Source organism: Tachysurus fulvidraco, chromosome 12 (genome assembly GCF_022655615.1).
Source record: "Tachysurus fulvidraco isolate hzauxx_2018 chromosome 12, HZAU_PFXX_2.0, whole genome shotgun sequence".
Taxonomy (NCBI): Eukaryota; Metazoa; Chordata; class Actinopteri; order Siluriformes; family Bagridae; genus Tachysurus; species Tachysurus fulvidraco.
This window is the reverse complement of record NC_062529.1, coordinates 15225862-15243764: the sequence shown is the minus strand read 5'-3', so window position 1 is coordinate 15243764 and position 17903 is coordinate 15225862. Positions and strand designations below refer to the sequence as shown.

Sequence of the window (17903 nt, the reverse complement as noted above, 5' to 3'; positions counted from 1 at the left end):
AATAAACATCATTAAGTATGGCTAATTCCTTTTGTACCTCCTCGGCATGCTGATCAAGCTTTGCCTTATATTCAAAATTTATTGGCCACATTTTAAAGGGTATAATTTAGTATTTCGTTAATCTGTCAAGTGATTGCTGATTAGCATATTGCTAAGCCAACCAAGGCTGTATATTATGACCCTAATGAAATGTGATGAATAAAACATCTCTTGACTGAGAGATCTTATTTGTAAAAATATTGCTAATTGTCAGGTACACCCCACTGATCATAGATAACAGACAGATAAATTACTTGAGAGCATATTTCTCAGTTTGTTTGTTTTTTTTGTTTCCTTAATGAGGAATGCTCCTGGCAATATTTCTCCTTTATTCTCAAGAAACTAAAACAAGACCCATAGTCTGCTAAATATTAGATGCACACACCCTCCCTCCCAAAGCAACAATATTTTGATCCCAGATGAAATTGGTGGTCTTTCACAAACAGACCCCTGCTGACAGTGTAAATGGGAACTCGCTTGGTGAAGCCCTGGTCACATCCCACAGCCACTGGTTTTGAGAGGCTGCTCTGAATCCCCAGCAAGCCTCATCTATATTGCTTGAAATGAGAACAATATATAAAAGACAACAATGAGGCCACAGGAATGGAAAAAATCAGCATCTGAAGAAAACGTGAAAAGAGTATTAAGTTTCTCTACTGCATTTCACAAGACTTAACCTCAGGGGTATGTTGCAAAATCCACAAAGGTCTACAGGAAAGCGAGAATACTCTCTCCAAGTGAAAGGAGGCACATTTTAGATAGAAGTACTAATTGTCACTGATAAACCTTTTAACTCATTTTAGATTTCTGATAATGTCCTGCTCACTATACATTAATAAAATGTGAATACATGTCTAATATATTAATGTATTAATTTCGTTTATTATGAAAAAGTGAAAATAACAATCCTATTCCATCCTAAATAAATGCACCTTTGTTTAGTTTTTTAGAGCAGTGCACAGTTGCTTGATATTTTCACTGCTCTTAAAGATACATAAATATTCTACTGATGTCCATTTGTTGAAGAATCCATTTCTTCAGGAGGGTTTTTTGATGCAAGTCAAGTGTTTTTATCAGTATAAATGAGTTGGGAGCAAGAGGCAGGGGGAGGGAGGAAAAAATTATGCTTTCATGCTAAACTGTTGATGCGGTGTTCCCTGAAAATGTGAAATATCTTCCCCAGGGTGACTTGCATCCTGACATGCAAGGAATAACAACCATTGCGGAGGAGGTGAACAAAGCTGCCTCACAGGCTCAAGCGAAGGTGTCTCCCACCATCTCAGTTAACTGCTCTGTCATGCTGCATTCCACCGAGCATATCAGGATGAGCGTGGTGCAAATTTAGGCCCTGCTGCCTCCTTTTGCCCTTGCCAAAGTTGAGCCTGTGTGGTGTGCAGAGGCCCTTCTGTTAGCCACCCCATGTGAAATGAATGTTTATCAGCCAGGCTGTCTAAGCAGCAGTGACTGGCTCTTTCTGAAGCCAGGGCCGCTGGATCTGCCTTTGGCCCTGTTCCCAGCCACGCTTTACCTCCCACATCACATTGCACAGAGAAGGCGCTGAAATGCACTTTTACCACTCAGCATGTAGGTTGCAACATTTGACACTTGTTAAAGGTCTTTTGAGAAATTCGATTTATGGCATTATTTGATAGATTTTTTTTAAGCTAATCAAAAGTGAAACTCTGTCACACATTATTTATATCACACAAAGCCCCAATTAAATTATGTTGAAATTACATTAAGCTGTAGGAAAAGCTCGATGTCGTTACATCTGTTTGATAAAGCTTAATAATTCAACACAATCTACACTGAGATTCTGATAACTATAAAGTGTAAAAACATTCGAATAACAACAACAACAACAAACTATAAATTGATATTGCATTAATGAGATGTTGGTTAAGACTGGCTTACATTATTTATTATTTGTAATTATAATCATGTTTAAGGTCAATGTCATAATTCATCGAAATAGCCATAGAAAACAGTTATGTGGTTATTTGAAAATGTTATTTTAGTTAAATTGTTAAATTTTAGACGGCTCCTTTACGAACAGCATCTCTCTGTTATTAGTTCTGCAAAACATATACAGTATAAAATAAAAACATTGATGTACTGTGCTGCTTCATTATCTACTCCATGCGTTCGTCTAGGAGCTGTCCAGTGCTGATGTCCTCTAGCAGTACCAGTCAATCTCTTCTCTTATTCACTGCCTGTCAGGTTTCGCGTCACGAGAACTGATGCACCACCTCAGAAAGCATTCGAGGCTTTTTCAAATACCAAACCGACGAATTACTTAGACTATAAAGAGAACCGGGCTATATATCCAATATCCAATCAAAGTTCGTTGTTCTTTAACGCATCCAGGGAAATGTTATACTCCCCAAGACTTACAGACGCACGGCACTACATCATGACGACGTTATGAGCGCGCGTAAAGAGTCGAGGCGTCGGTGATTACAGTAGTGAGCTGCCATATACCCTTCACCAACTGCTCGCATACAACTTAGGACAGAAACGCATCGACTCAAACTTCCTGTCTTATTGGAACTATCTGGCGTTTTACAAGGCGGAAGTTAGTACTTCTTGTACGTTTATGTCACTACTTCTGGCGGCTTGCGAAAAAAGCTGGAGCTGTTCTCATCGCGCTCTGAGAGGATATTTCGCTTCCTGTGCCAACTTGGACGTTCCGAGACTGAATCGTTGACGTGAGCGCGATGTTCGGCTCCCTGGAAAGTGAGCGACCCTGAAGCTCGTTTTCTCTCTCTATCTTTATCTCTCTCTATTACCGGATAAATGTGCGAGCGACGTGCGTTTGGATTGAAGCAGCGGCTGCGCTGGAAATGAACACGGCCGGCAAACGTCGAGCCGATCCGCTCGAGCGCCCCGGCAGCCTCTGGCACCCCACATGGGTGAGGAAACCTGGGCTCTCTTCCTTCAAACACACGCTGGAAAAGCGCTACTAATCACTGAGCATGTTTGTTTATTAGGCTGTTGTAAGGGCTGGGTAAACAGGGCAGAAATGAGATTGCTATATCAGTGGCAGATCCAATATAAACACATAACGCGACTTTGTAATGCATAATGCATCTCATAGGATACGCATTAATAAATGAAGCTAAACGTGGAATTTAAACATGACGTGCATGTGAGGGCAAATCTCGTCTTATGAGCGTTACAGAAAGCACAACGGAGAGGCTTATCTTATGTGAACATAGCTTCATTCACTTATTGGCTTCCGTACTTTAATGGTTATTTAGAATTACGTATATGGCAGTATGAACCTTAAAAGTACCACCGTGTAACTAAAAAGTGTTTGAGGTAAAGACACACAATCAGTTAAGATTAATATTAATATAGTATAATTCCTTGGGGCTGTTTTGTTTTGTTTTATTTTTTCTACTGTGGATTCCTTGTCATTCATATATATATATATATATATATATATATATATATATATATATATATATATATATATATATATATATAATATTCTATATTTCATTTTACATTGTACACCTTTGTGCAATGCAGACCAAAGCTGTTTGTGTGGTGTAGCTTTGTTTTTCATTTTCTTCTTCGGAGAGATATGATGTGACAAAGTATACTGACTATTTTCTCTTTTCCCGATTTCTACAGTCATCTCATAGTATTGTACTTGTATAACAGTTGTAGTGATGATGCATTTTACCCATAAAGCAGGAAACCACATGCTAATAATTGCCTTACTATTAATAGCGCTGAAAGAGTGTCTCATTAAGTATGACATTGTTAGGGATGCTTTTTTTGCTGAATAGGTATGCTGTTGGTGTTGGCCGCACTAAATGAACCCAAACAAATCTGTATAGAATATTAATTTATTTCATAAGATTTTGCATAATATCCTGCTTAAAAAATCCTCATTTTCTTAAGTAATAATTTTTGACAGAAGCAAGAACACACATGCCAAAGAACAACTCTCCTTACCACTGAATACAGGTTAGATAATAATAAATCTGACAGTGGTGATAATAAGCTCTGAGCTTTAACACTTAAATGTCAGAAACTTCAGCAAAGTCAAAGCAGCTAATTCCTATGAACCGTAACTGTAACGGGGATTTTCACACATTTCTCCTGACAGCCGTGCATGGAAGGGAGGTGAGATGTTGCAGAGGTTTACATATGGAATTTGTAATTGGATTTAACAAGAGAACTTCAAAGGCCTTGACCTGGGAAGGGCAAACACCATAAAGCCTATTTTATATGAAATTTTATATCTGAACATGGTGCTTATGTATAAAATAATCTCAGATGGAAGTGCCAACAATTAGGCGTGTGTTACATTCAGGTCATGTTAATGCAGCAGTTGCTCAGATTCAACTTGCTAATTAGGCATATTTCCCAGGATGGTATTTCTTCATAAACCATCACTAGATTTACATGATCTATACTGGCTGATGAGATTTACAAGTTGGTGTTGCTGAAGACTTTTCTTTAAATGGTTGTTCAGTTATAAAGGGTTATGTATAATATGTGCCTGTATTACTAGGAGGATGTGAATAATGGATTATTTAAGCACAACTATTTGTGTGATGGGCAGATATGTGTAATAACACTTCAGGAATCATCTTTCTAATAAATTCTTATTAAAGCAAAATTTGTCACACTCATGACATGCAAATTTGTATTTTTGGATATTGAACTGATTTAATGGCATTATTATGGCCTAATAGATCTCTCATTAATTCACATATTTTTTGGTGTTGAATCTATTTTAAATGTAATTTTTTAAACATATTTTTCCTCTAAGGTCTATTTACCCATTTTCTCATTTCTACAAGAGCCAGCTGAGCTAATTACGGTCATAAAAATCATTGCAGTGTTTTTGTGCCCTGTATTATTTTGCCATTTAAATTGTGCAAACAGTACAGATAATTTTCAACATGATTCGTATTATGTTATGCAAGATGTGATGTACACGTACCAAAGACACAATAGAATAACATGAATTCTGCAAAGTATAGCATTCACTAGATGAACCACCAATATAGACATTATTGCACACTATAATATTTGTTGATACCTTTTGCAGCATTGGCATTTGCAATACTAATACTGCAACAGTGTGTAATATGCAAAAGGGCACACAAACAAACCATCATTTTTTATTGTTCTGTGAGCACTGTAACCCACTGTAACCTCAGAGGATCCAGAAAGGTTTTTTGTGAGCAGTTTGATAAATCAGCACCAGTAAGAAAAAGAGAACTCAGAAACACTTTGCTGCACTGGTTATGAAGGACCTCTGCCCAAATCTGTTTCTCCCTATTTTACCATATATGTTTTTTTTTGTATTTTTTTGTATAAAATCTTCTAGTTCTCTGTATTACAGAACAGAGCACTGACTCTATTCTCAAGAAAATATTATGCCAGAGTATAAAGAGCCAATACACTATACCGAATGATGGACATTTTTAAAACAGCATGTATTCTTTACGCTTTTCTTGTTAATAGTACTTTTATGACTTAATATAAATGACAGGGAAGACTGTGCAATGCATTAATCTATATTTGAAATTCATGTTCATCACTGTGACATTAGTCAATGTTTCTGCAAATGAAACATGTAATCATTTCTCAACATGCTATATGTATCATAATGTTAACATAATTTGTTTATTAAAAGTCAAAGGCCTTAAGTATTACACTGCTTTTATTAGAACTATAGTCTTAGAGTTTTACACAAATGGTGCATTAAATAGAGGCAGTACAATAACCACTGATTATTATTAATTAATAATAAGAGTATCATTAACTTCCCAGAGTTGCTTATTTCCCTATAACAGCATGCCCTACAGATTGTTATTCCTTGGACATGAAAGAATTTCTCCAAGGTTGCTCTCACTCCCTCACTTCCATGGTTGCATCGGAATTAAAGCCTGAGGTGGGAATATACACTGGATATGATGGCAGTCTATTAAGGGCTTCATGCACACACCTTCACACCATCATTTACACCTAGAGGTAATTTGTGGATCATTTACAGACAGTAATGTTAGCTCGGGTATACTGGGAGGCAACAACACTACCCGCTGTGCAAAGGTGGTGCCTCAGTGATCATAGTATTGATTTTTTAAAGACAAATGACATGTCAAATGCTTTATCTATTTAAAATAATCTATCCAATTTAATAACCAGTTCCTCTGATCACCTAAACAGCTAGAAATAATCATTCATTTTTCATGAGATTCTTCTCTGTTTTCCTCACTCTCTAAAGTTAAAAAGACACAACTGGAGTTTTTCTGATAAACCACAAAGCCCAACATTAACTACCCTAAAATCTCCCCCATAGATGAAAACATAAAGGAACTTCTTTACCTTAAAGTACCACTAAAATGTGCCTCACGTTTTCCATCAGTATATCACCACTGCGGCTTTCCATTTATAGTGGCATTTCATTTAAGAACTTTTATTTTGTAAATGTTTTGTCCTAATCTAGAATAAGTATGCATGATTCATTTGAATCAGCAGATGCATTGGCTGTATGATTAAACTATCATGAGGAATTATAAAAGATTTAAAAAAAAAAAATGTGTGTATGTTTTACCTACAAGAAAATGTATTCATTTCCTTTTTACTAGCTGATGGGCAGTGCATGAAAAAGTTACAAATTGTTTTGAATGGTTCACTTTTTGTTTGACTGTTTTGTCTTTGGGAATTTGAGAGTTTCGCTGTCCGCTGCTGATTGATAAAACTTTTACAACCATAAATTCAGTGAACACTTACCCTGGGACAGGGCTGAGAAACAAAATAAAAAATTTATTGTTTAGCTTCAAGCTGATTCAAGCAGAACAGAACATTCTTCATCTCCAACACCAAAATGGCATTTTTAAACCATTTAGAGAGCAATAAAAAGGCCAATATTGTATTTACATGCAGCATAATAGGTTCAATATAATTAAATAGGGCCAGGGTCACACATGGCAAGGATTTCAGATAAGGACATATTCACATATACTGTCTTTGAAATTTTAATCTTTCTCCTTTAAAATACAACTATGAAATATTAATTAATTAATTAATTAATTAATTAATTACTTCATCTTCAGTAAAAACTTTTAATCGGTTAGTGTCAGGTGGACATAAACCCTGTCCCAGAACAATGGGTGTGAGGCAGGAATACACCCTGAATGTGATGTCAGTCCATCACAGCACATCATGCACACACTACAGGGGGTGTAGAAAAAATTAGAGGAATCTCATGCAAACACTGGAAGAAAATTCAAAACTTGTACTAGTATCGCAAACAGTAACGTGAGCTCAGGATTAATCTGGAGAGTCTGGAACTCTTTAGTGGCTACACCACACTACTGTTTGTGAGACAGTTGTTCACCATAATGATATACTGTATCAGCATAACTGATTATTAGCACATGCTACATTTAAACAGTAGATCATTAGGTGTGCTGTTTTAATGGCTTGTCCAAATCTTTTAATGTCACGATTGCAGATGCAGTCATGCCACAGTGCTTCTAAGCTTGCTAATGATTCTCCACTTATTCCTGAGATCGGCTGTATTAATGTGGTTTACTGACCCAATGAAAGAGCTCCACACCTTCATTATTTTTCTCCACCTCTCCGTTACCTTTTTATTCTAATGCATAGTAGACAGTTTAAAATTTTAATATGTGCCTGATGCATTTTAAGCTTTATTGTTCCATGTCTCTTGATAATTTTTTACTAGACACATGGCACCTTTTACAGTAAAAGCGAACAATAGCAAGAGGGGAGACTGTTAGTGATTAAGATCACATTTCTTTATGTTTTAGAGGTTGATATTATTAAAATGGTGCTGATGCTTTTTTAATTATGCAATTTCTGCACATCGTTTGTCTTTATCGTGAAGAAGGAAGGATAGATGGTTTTTTGTTGTCTTCAATATATTGAATTAAGAAAGTGTTTCTTGTTAGCATCAATTTTCAAACCATTTCAGTACTAATTACCTCTGAATCAACTCTGACAGCTTTGCTAAGCTAAAGCTGTTTTGTGTTTTGCAAAAGCACTGTAGCATGTCTTAAGTTTATTTAAGCATGTCTTAAATATGGTTCAATTAAAGTCACATAAAGAGTATTGTGTTTAATTTTTCAACATCATTCGGGTACTTACTGCGCTTCAAATACCATTTGGCCAACAGATTTGAGTAGTGTTAGGTTGTAAATGAAGATCCCTGGTGACTATCCTCGTAGAACTGCACCTGGAATAGGAACAGTTAAGATTTGTCAATTTCTTTTCCAATCACTTTGAAAACCCTTCTGTATGATTCTTAGAAGAACGATTATTCAATCTCAAACTTTATATGATTTCTGTCCATTCTGTGATTAGCAACATGGACAATCACAGTTGCTGCACAGAGCCCAGAATACCAGCAGATTTTGAACATGATTTACACCACACAGATTCAAGTAACTGTACATCTTTGATCTGTGGAAATAATACTGAGTTTTAAAAGCTGTAGTAGGTGTGATGCACTACAAGCTGTGATCACCTTTACCTATCAGTGACTTTATGGATTAGAAAGAGTGTTTTTAATCTTGCACTACATGTTATATTGACTATTTATCACCTGTCCCTGCGGTGGAAAAAGGCAATATTCTTGGCTGAGGATCTGTGAGAAGCGCGTTTGGAGGAGTAGAAAATTATCAGGGCTGATCTCCAGGCAGCAGCTGACCTCCAGTCTCCTTCGCAGTAATGCTTTAAATGAGGCAACCCTGTCATCAGATTCTCTCTCTTTTTTTAGAAGGGAACAATTTTTTTTTTGATATACCTGAAGCAAACTTTCCTGAAAAAGTCAAAGGTCTGTGTGCGTTAATTTTTTTTTTAAACAGGTCAGACCTTTTCCTCTTTAGTAATGAAATCAGGAATATCCTCAGGCAGGACTTCAGAGATAAAAGCAGAGCAGTAAATGTCAATAGATGCATACATTTACCGCTTGGTTGATTTTACCACATCCACCCCTCATCAACTCCCATGCTTCTTATGCTGCATTTCACAGCTATTGGAATGTGTAGTAATGGAAACTAGTGCACACGCTATGCATCAGCGCAGAGAACACAGCATGGTCTTTTCTCTTGGGCCCTGATTCTGCAATTTTTTTTATCTTTATAAACTTTTAAGTGAAACAGGTGATACATCAAACCTGACAAATGCTGCAAGATGTTTTATCCACAAACTGCATTTACTGTGTGCCATATATTCTGATAGCATTAATAAAGTGACTATAGACTGTCTATTAGTCACCGTTTGTTAGTTTTAATATGCGCACCGGGGTCAGCGGGGCAGAAGGGTACTCGTAGTTCATCATCAGAGAATCCTGCAGTAATGTACTGACTTAGTTTTGCTTGCCATGCAGTGTAAATCTCAGGAGGCTGATGCAGTCTGGTGCAGATCCCAAAGTGCAGAATATATTTGTGTTCTTACAGATTCAGTCTATGATTCAAAAGTTTGATTAATTATCTTGTCCCTCTGGAGTTAGAGGTGAAGCCACTCGACCTAAATGTGCATGTCTCAAGAGAAATGGCCCTGGTGCCAGGCAGAGAACTAGTCCATGACAATCTAACTATATGTCTACACCAATTAATGTCATATTCATGTGCATCAGATATGCAAACAATGTGTCAGCTAATGGTTTATCCCTTAATGAATACTTAACACACTTTACCTTTCAATAACTCGGGTATTTTTATATTGTATTTTTCACAGTAATGTCAGTAAAGAAGACAAGGAAATATGTCCACAGGGCCATATTTATCTATACATAAGCGTGTCTCTGCTTTAGATACTGTACTCACTGAATTCATCCTCAAGACAATTACAGACTCAGGAATGAAAATCTACCTTCATGACCAGTACAGATCTGTTTGTATTTTGCACACGTATTGAGGAATATTTTTCAATTTACCAGCTACAGTAATGTGTGCCTGGGATTAATTTCGGAGTCTAACTAAATTAACTGGAAAGCTTTACGCTATCTGTTCTTAGCACCTTATTCTTCTTTAAGGGGTACAGACCTGAAAGCTTGTTTTACTTAGTATATATTTAGTTAATCCCTTGAGAGTATTGTCTCTCATCTGAAAAACAAAAAAAACAAAAAACAACAATTCTGAGGCTGGACTTTTCCAGAGATGAAAAATTGTAAACATGCTTGTTCTATGGAAGATTTTCTTATTTACAAATGTCATTCTCACTAAATTAAGATATATTTCAATGTTGTCAACTGGGACATTTTGGCTGTTGAATATTCTTTGTTTGCATTTGGAAGCCAAGAAATACTGCGGCTGCAACATGTTGGATCAGCAGCTATTGAGACTAATACAATTTAGAATGTTGCACGGAGGTTTCAGATATGAAAAAAACGCCTTTTAAAAAAGTTCTACACATGACTCCTGTAAAATCATTCAACTAACATTCAAATTTTTTTGCTTTTCTGTTTACAGACAAAAACCGGACTCGCCCTTTTGTATGATGAAAAGACGAGTAATACTTATGACATCCGTTTAAAGTTAACTAAAGAGATATTGACCATACAGAAGCAGGATGTGGTCTGCATAGGTGGTGGTGCACATCACTTAAATGTAAGTACTGAGGCCTTGAACTGCACAAAAAGATTTAATTTCACAGATGCTTGAGCTGCTTTGTATGATTTCTAAGAGGCAAACATGCCACATTTTCAGCTATTTTAACACTGTGTACAGGACCATTGCGGTGTAATAGGAAGATGGTTGTGTTACTGACAGATTACAGAGGATCAGCAGAAGTAGAGGCATTAGACTTTTTTATTTAGCACCTCAGTCAAGTGGCGTATTCTAATGTGTATTTTTGTAAGCATGGCCATCTTTCATACCACACACCAAGTGGTTTATTCTCTGTGCCCTAGAGCCTTCAGTGTACACTTACAGAAACACAATTTCATATGCAGCACATATATTCAATATTAGTCACAAATATTTAAAAACTCTATTTGCATCAGCACTGTATTATTTAGTGAACTGTACAAGCAACTTCTGCTTGCTTTATTTTCTTTCAAGATTTCTAAATAACAATTTGTGCCACATATGTCTTATAATTCCTGAAATTCCTCAAATCTGTCCAGTTTTACTAGACTTGCTTTTGTTGTGCTGTATAGTTAGTGTGGACTGATCTCCTGTCCTGTGTATTTATTGTTATGTGCTGCATTATTTATTTATTGTACATATCTGTCATGCATTAGTTACACACTGTATAGTATCTAGTCTTGCTAGTGACTCTGTGTTGTCTTGAATATTGCACTGCAGACCTAGAGGAACAATATTTCCTTGTTTTATCTTGTTTCTCTGTTTACATGTCCATATTTCATTGTTGACTTGTATTGGATGGGATGACAAAAACATACTTGGAAAGTATCATTAGGCTGAGTGTGTGATCAAGATATATCCTGTTACAGTTATTGTTGCCTTTGTCACATGTGACATTCTGATAATCATGTTGCCTTTATAATCCTACCAACTAAATTCCCCTTTTTTAAAGCACAGAACTGTTGTACTCCGGAGACAGGCAACTGGTGGTCTTGGTCTGAGTATCAAAGTAGGTTCATTTTCTCTGCTTTTTGAAAATACATAATTAAATAAGTAAATAAATAAATATGGTCATTTAAAAGTGTTATTATTGGCTGTGTTCAGAGTTGCAAACAGATAATGTGGAGTTAATACTGAAATTGTTCATAGAGGTATTCAGAGTAATTGAACAGTTGAGAAAGGTATAAGAAATGTACAAGATTCAGAGTCAAAAGTTAAAAGATTTAAAAAGTCCTTTTTTTTTGCATAATATCTCTTCAAATGAGCAGTCCATCACCACAATATGTTACACTAAAATTAAAGCTTTGAGATATGAACACTATTAAAATCTTTGAAATGAAACAACCAACCAACCAAACAAACAAACAAACAAACAAACAAACAAACAAACAAACAAACAAACAAACAAACAAACAAACAAACAAACAAACAAACAAATAACAATCATTTACTGTATTGTCATGTTCACTTGAAGGAGATTAAAAAGATTGCTTTTAAATGAAATTCATATCAATAATTAAAAAATATGAATGACACTTTTTTGAAGATGGCAGTAAGTGTAGCATTTGAGTGCCTACAGCTCATTATTTGAATCACAAGTTTGTATTAATTAAATTAAGAAAAAAAAAGATACTTGAACTAATTTAACAGCTCAAAAAGAGTGTATAAGCAGGATAAAATTGTCCATGTGCACACAGTAAGATTTAAGACATTAGAAGTAGTATATTGCGGACATGTTAACTTGAGGGCAGTATTAACTGTTTATTTAAATCTAAATAAAGCAAATATTTTCTGTAGTTTCCAGGTAGTTCAACAGAGTCCAAATCAATGATGCATATGGCCATGCCTGGTAGGGAACCAAGAAAGCTGGCTGTGCTCTCAGAGAGTAGGAGGGATGGTGGGAGGGATTCTCTTTCCTGTCAATCACAGAGAAACTCATATCTTTCAGCTAATGTATGTGGAAAAGCATAGATAGCACTTAACCCTTCTCAGGTAGTAGTTGTAACAGTAAGGCAGGTAGATAACTAGTTAGTGGTTGGGTTTTTGGCAGGTGACCTAACTGGGGAGAAAATGGCCCCATTTTTTTGTTTGTTTGTTTATGTCCTGTTCATTCAATTTATGCATTGTTTAATACTGCCTAAGATTTACACTTTATGAGGTTGTACACTTAGATCCTCTTGCAAAAAAACAGTACTGCAACAAATGCTCTTTCATAAGTCGAGGGTGTAATAACATGAGTGGAAGTCAAATATGCAAAGATTACTTAACTAACCAATATTTCTTCAGCAACATATCAGCAATACATTATGTTAGATGTGTTAGATTTGAATGATTTATATGTCTTTTTTTTACTTGTGTATTTCATAATTTGTTACATGCATGACATTTTTCTGTACAGTTGACAGAAAAAAATGTGATATCTTGCTTCAGGCGATGTTTTTTATTTCCTAATTTTTGGGGGCTTAAAGAGAGCGCATTTTTCTTTTAAGGTGGTCGTTTGAACATTATTGAAAATCATGACTGAATACAGAAATATCTTTTTACTGCTGTTTCCAATGTTGAATATAACCCTTTATGTATGATGTTTTACTGGGACATATCTTTTTTAACATACTTGATTTGAATTTTCGTTATAATTGTTATAGATTTATGTTATCATTGATTGTACATTGGTTATTTAATGTGAGACATAAATAATTTGTTTTGACCTTCAAATCATTCATATGTTAATATCTTGGAGCATTTATTTATTTATTTATCTATCTATCTATCTATCTATCTATCTATCTATCTATCTATCTATCTATCTATCTATCTATCTATCTATCTATCTATCTATCTATCTATCTATCTATCTATCTATCTATCTATCTATCTATTTATTTGTTTGTTATCATTTAAATCAGTCACATACCAGACACATGGTGTTCTATGTGGATCTGTGTTGGAGATCAAAGAGAATGCTATAGTAGAGATTAAAATTTATTATGCCACCCAGAAGAAACTTGGATGAGTCAATAGAGTTGAATGATTTGCTAGGATATGAAGTGTAGCTTGTGTATCAGTGGGTGGTTGTTTTACTGAATCACCTGGAGTGAATTTTCTTTATTTCAGGGAGGAGCTGAGCATGAAGTGCCTGTGGTCATTTCAAAGATTTTCAAAGATCAAGTAGGTAAGGCACTTTTGAGTTTTCCTTCCGATTTTTGTACAGATAAATTAGCTAAGGCTCAATGATTACTATATGTTACTCTCCCACTATCAACAGTGATTATTTTCATTCCTACAGTATATATGATTTGCAGAGTCTGACATCTCGAGCCAAAAGCCACTTAATCTCTTGAGGCAGACTGTTTAATAAGTGTGTAATTAGAGGCCATATGCTTGTCCCTAGTATAGTGATGCATGTGCCAAGTTGTGGACCATATGATCTCTGAGCCATGAATGCCTCATATATAAGCATACAACATCAATGGACTACTTCATTAGTTCTCTCAACCCAGAAATTATATTGCCCATGTCTGTTTTTTTCTTGCTATCCCAGAGGCTCTCTCATATGCAGGATCAATAACTTTCAAGAAATTTCTGTGTGCCAAAAAATAGATTGGATATAGGCTGTATCATGTATCATGTATGTTTTCTATGCCTCAAAAGAAGAACCCCTTAGAGCTTTATGAAAAGAAAGAATATAAATCAATGAGTGAAATAATTACCCATAGCATCAGATCATTATGATGCCGCATGCAGAGTTACAGTATTACAAATATGCTATTATTTAGTCACAATTAAAATCTTAACATTTAAGAGTTTTCACAAGGATAAACCTTCTGCTTAATGATTTGATCTTAATAACTTTAGTAAAGATGATATAACCAGTAGGAACTTTCTCTAACTTTGGAGCCACATGATTATATTTCAAAACACTAATGAAACTCAAATGTATTTGTTATTTATGATGAAAAATGAGGTGAATTTCAGAGTTGTAGGAGTTTTGGATTAAAGCCACTTCTGTCTAGCACTCCGCTAAAGGCTATATTGGCAGACTTCTCAGTCACCAGGGCTGATTGCTATTTCCATCACATTAACACATATGAAATGACTAATTGTATCCTAATGTCTCCATTAACCTTTGGCACCTTGTGTCTGGCCTGCAGCTGATCAGACAGGGATGCTGTTTATCGGCGACGCCGTGTTACAGGTCAGTGAAGCGAACGTTAGCTTACTCTGATTCTCCACAATGCCCAGGGGCATAGGTGCATGTCAGAGCAATGTGCTCTCTGCATCCTAATGATGTTTCTCCCTGATTCATTTTCTCAAGGTCAACTGCAGGTTTAACCTTTGAACTCATTATATGAATCTGAGGAATAAAAGTAATGACACTTTTTTTTAAGTGCACCCTTATTACCACAAGCTTGAATAGAAAAGAAGAAATTTACTTTCAGTTTGTAATGCTATACCATTCGTTCTTTAAATTTGTAGTCTTGTCCTATATTGCCCTAGGCTAATGTTATTCAGCTGTTGAGCTTCTGTTGGTAGATGTGATATGCAACGCTCTCTACAATCATCAGTGATCTAAACATTCCTATCAACTGTTTATGAAGCACAACTTTGAAACAAATATGACATTTGAATATGATTTGACATCAATCTGAAATTATGTGAAATTATGCACACTCAAATCCTCATATTCCGCTCTCGCACATTTATGAACAAGAAGATTACATTTATTGTAGACAAACTTATACATTGCTCTAGCTGTTAGATATGAGAGTTTTACATATTAAAATCAAAGGTGAGTGAAAGACGAAAAGAAAATGATTGCAGTGATTGCAAATGATCATTCTGAAAACTGAATTTAAAAATGTAAGTACATGATTGTAGGCCGCAAAATTTGATTTTTACTTTTACTTTGTGAAGCATGTTCACATCTTTGCTTCACATGGAGAGACGGGGTGTATGGGTAAGCTACTAGCTCCATGACACACTTCTTGTTTCTAGGGAGTTGTGTTGCCGATTGGTTGCCAGGTAGATGGGCTTGGTTGAATACATTGTAATGAGAGGTTGTGACCTTCTTCTATGGGTTTTATATTCCAAGTGTTTTATTTTAACAAATGTATCAGGAGTGTAAGCAATACAATTTTCCCTTCATACATCAGATACTTTCTATCTTCTGTAGACTAGATGTGTATGTATGCTTCTTAACCCCTTTCTGAAAGAAAAGTCTGTTAAAAAAAATTATACACAACAGCTGTGGTATTTCTAACCAAATGTTGTGTCACAAACTGGTATGATCACTTTATAGAAAAATGGATATAATTATATTTACTACAAACATGACATGAAGCATATTCAGATATAAATTATTAGACAATTTAATCCTGTAGGACTGCATAATATTCTTTCTGTTGTCTTCTTACTTGCTTATTTACAGTAAAGAGATCACACATAGTTCAGTATAGCAGCTCAATTTTTGAACATACTACAGTAAATCATTTAGCATACTGAGATTGCAAAAATTGTGGATTTGAACAGTAGTTGAAGTATTTCAATTTATGAATCGATACTATTCATACAACTGATGCTGTTAATACAAACAAGTGAAAACGCTTCGTAAATGCTTTCGGGGGAAAAGAGACTTGGTTTATAATAGATCGTGCAAGGCTTCTTTTCCCCTCAGCACATTTCAAAACAAAATTACACCCATGTCTATTTATTATTCCTTCAGTGAAACACCAATCTCTCCTTTGTTTTGTTTCCGAGGCTGCTCTATTTTCCGAGCTTTTCCCTTTTCTGTAAATTCTGGTTCATCTCATGGGCCATTTCTCCATTATGCACACACTCACATTATAAACTCAAGTATGAATGTGGACACACAGATGCAGGTATCTACTACATGGTCACAGAAGTATAACGTAAATCAAATTTGTAAAGTAACCAAGACATAATGCTACACAGTTTAGTATTACCTGCCACTGGAACTGCACTGTGTATTACACTGTGGACTAGAGTACAGTTTGCTGGACTGCAACCAGCTTTACACATAAAAGTGCACAAAAATACATTGTAAGTGCTTTATAATGAAGAAAACCTTTCTTTCATACAGATCAATGGCATCAATGTGGAAAAGTGCACACATGAAGAAGTTGTAAGTATTCACTCATGAAAGTGCTATTACTCTTGCCCTGTGGTGTTGAAATGACAAGTGATGGAACAATAATCAAAGGTGCTTGACTTGAACCATGTGCAATCTTTTTATATATAAGAGATATTTATATTTTTCATTCTGGTACTTCACCATAACATAACTCATAATCTCTCTCTCTCTCTCTCTCTCTCTCTCTCTCTCTCTCTCTCTCTCTCTCTCTCTCTCTCTCTCTCTCTCTCTCTCTCTCTCTCTCTCTCTCTCTCTCTCTCTCTTCTCTGTGTATTTTCTCTCTGTGTGTGTATTTCCCACTCCAAACAGATGGTCTTTCCTTTCATATTCAGGAAGTCAAGAGACATGATTAATGATTTTACTCTCCGAATCCACAAGCTAACAAAGCCAAGCTGTTTCAGCTCTAAAAATCTCTTTGTCACAGATTGACCACTGATATTTGGGGGATTAAACTTCATTATTATGTATTATGACTGACACGGTCTCTTCTGTATGGTAAAGAAGAGACAGTGTCAGATTGTAAGCCTTGAATATACTAAGCTTGATGAAGACCATGTTTGCCACAATAAAAGATGTTCTTGTGTTCTAAATAAATTTGAATACAGAATAAATTGTCACTCAGATGTACAGACAGGCAATAAATGACAGTTAAACATGGTGCCACTGTTGGGATACTATGGGAGGAATTTGGCTATCATGATTTGGCCCACTTGTCTGCTCACAGACATGTTTGCAAATCGATACACATTTATTCTGACTGAACACCTTTATCCTATGATGAAACATTTCTATCCTGATGCAAGTAGTCTCTCCCATGATGACCCCACCTCCATGCACAAAGCATGAGTTAAAGCTAGATTTAATGATGAAAAGGATGTAAAAAGTATTGTATGGCATTTGGTCAGCATCTCTTTGTAAGACTTTGGACTAACAGTGCTGGCTACCACTATCATTAAAACAGCAATCAAGAAAAATATTTTTTTTGTAAGAATGGTGTGATCACTTTAGTACATTTGCTGAGTCTTGTGAGTGCATTGTGAGTTTCAGTACTATGTTTCTTTAAGCTTGTGGTGGCATCTTCACAGCTATATGTGGGCTGTCCCCAAAATATTGCACACAATTGTCTA

General features: G+C 35.7%; 1 protein-coding gene across 1 annotated transcript in view; it reads left to right on the top strand.

Moving 5' to 3' along the window:
- Nucleotides 1–2208: 2208 nt before the first annotated feature.
- The window catches only part of sntg2 (syntrophin, gamma 2), a 39603-nt gene continuing 23908 nt past the window's right edge, over nt 2209–17903 (top strand). The window contains exons 1-6 of the mRNA XM_027172105.2: nt 2209–2951; nt 10509–10646; nt 11578–11634; nt 13740–13797; nt 14777–14820; nt 16726–16767. Of these exons, the coding sequence (XP_027027906.2) occupies nt 2883–2951; nt 10509–10646; nt 11578–11634; nt 13740–13797; nt 14777–14820; nt 16726–16767 (408 nt within the window). The 5' untranslated portion in view covers nt 2209–2882. The remainder of the gene's footprint in view (nt 2952–10508; nt 10647–11577; nt 11635–13739; nt 13798–14776; nt 14821–16725; nt 16768–17903) is intronic.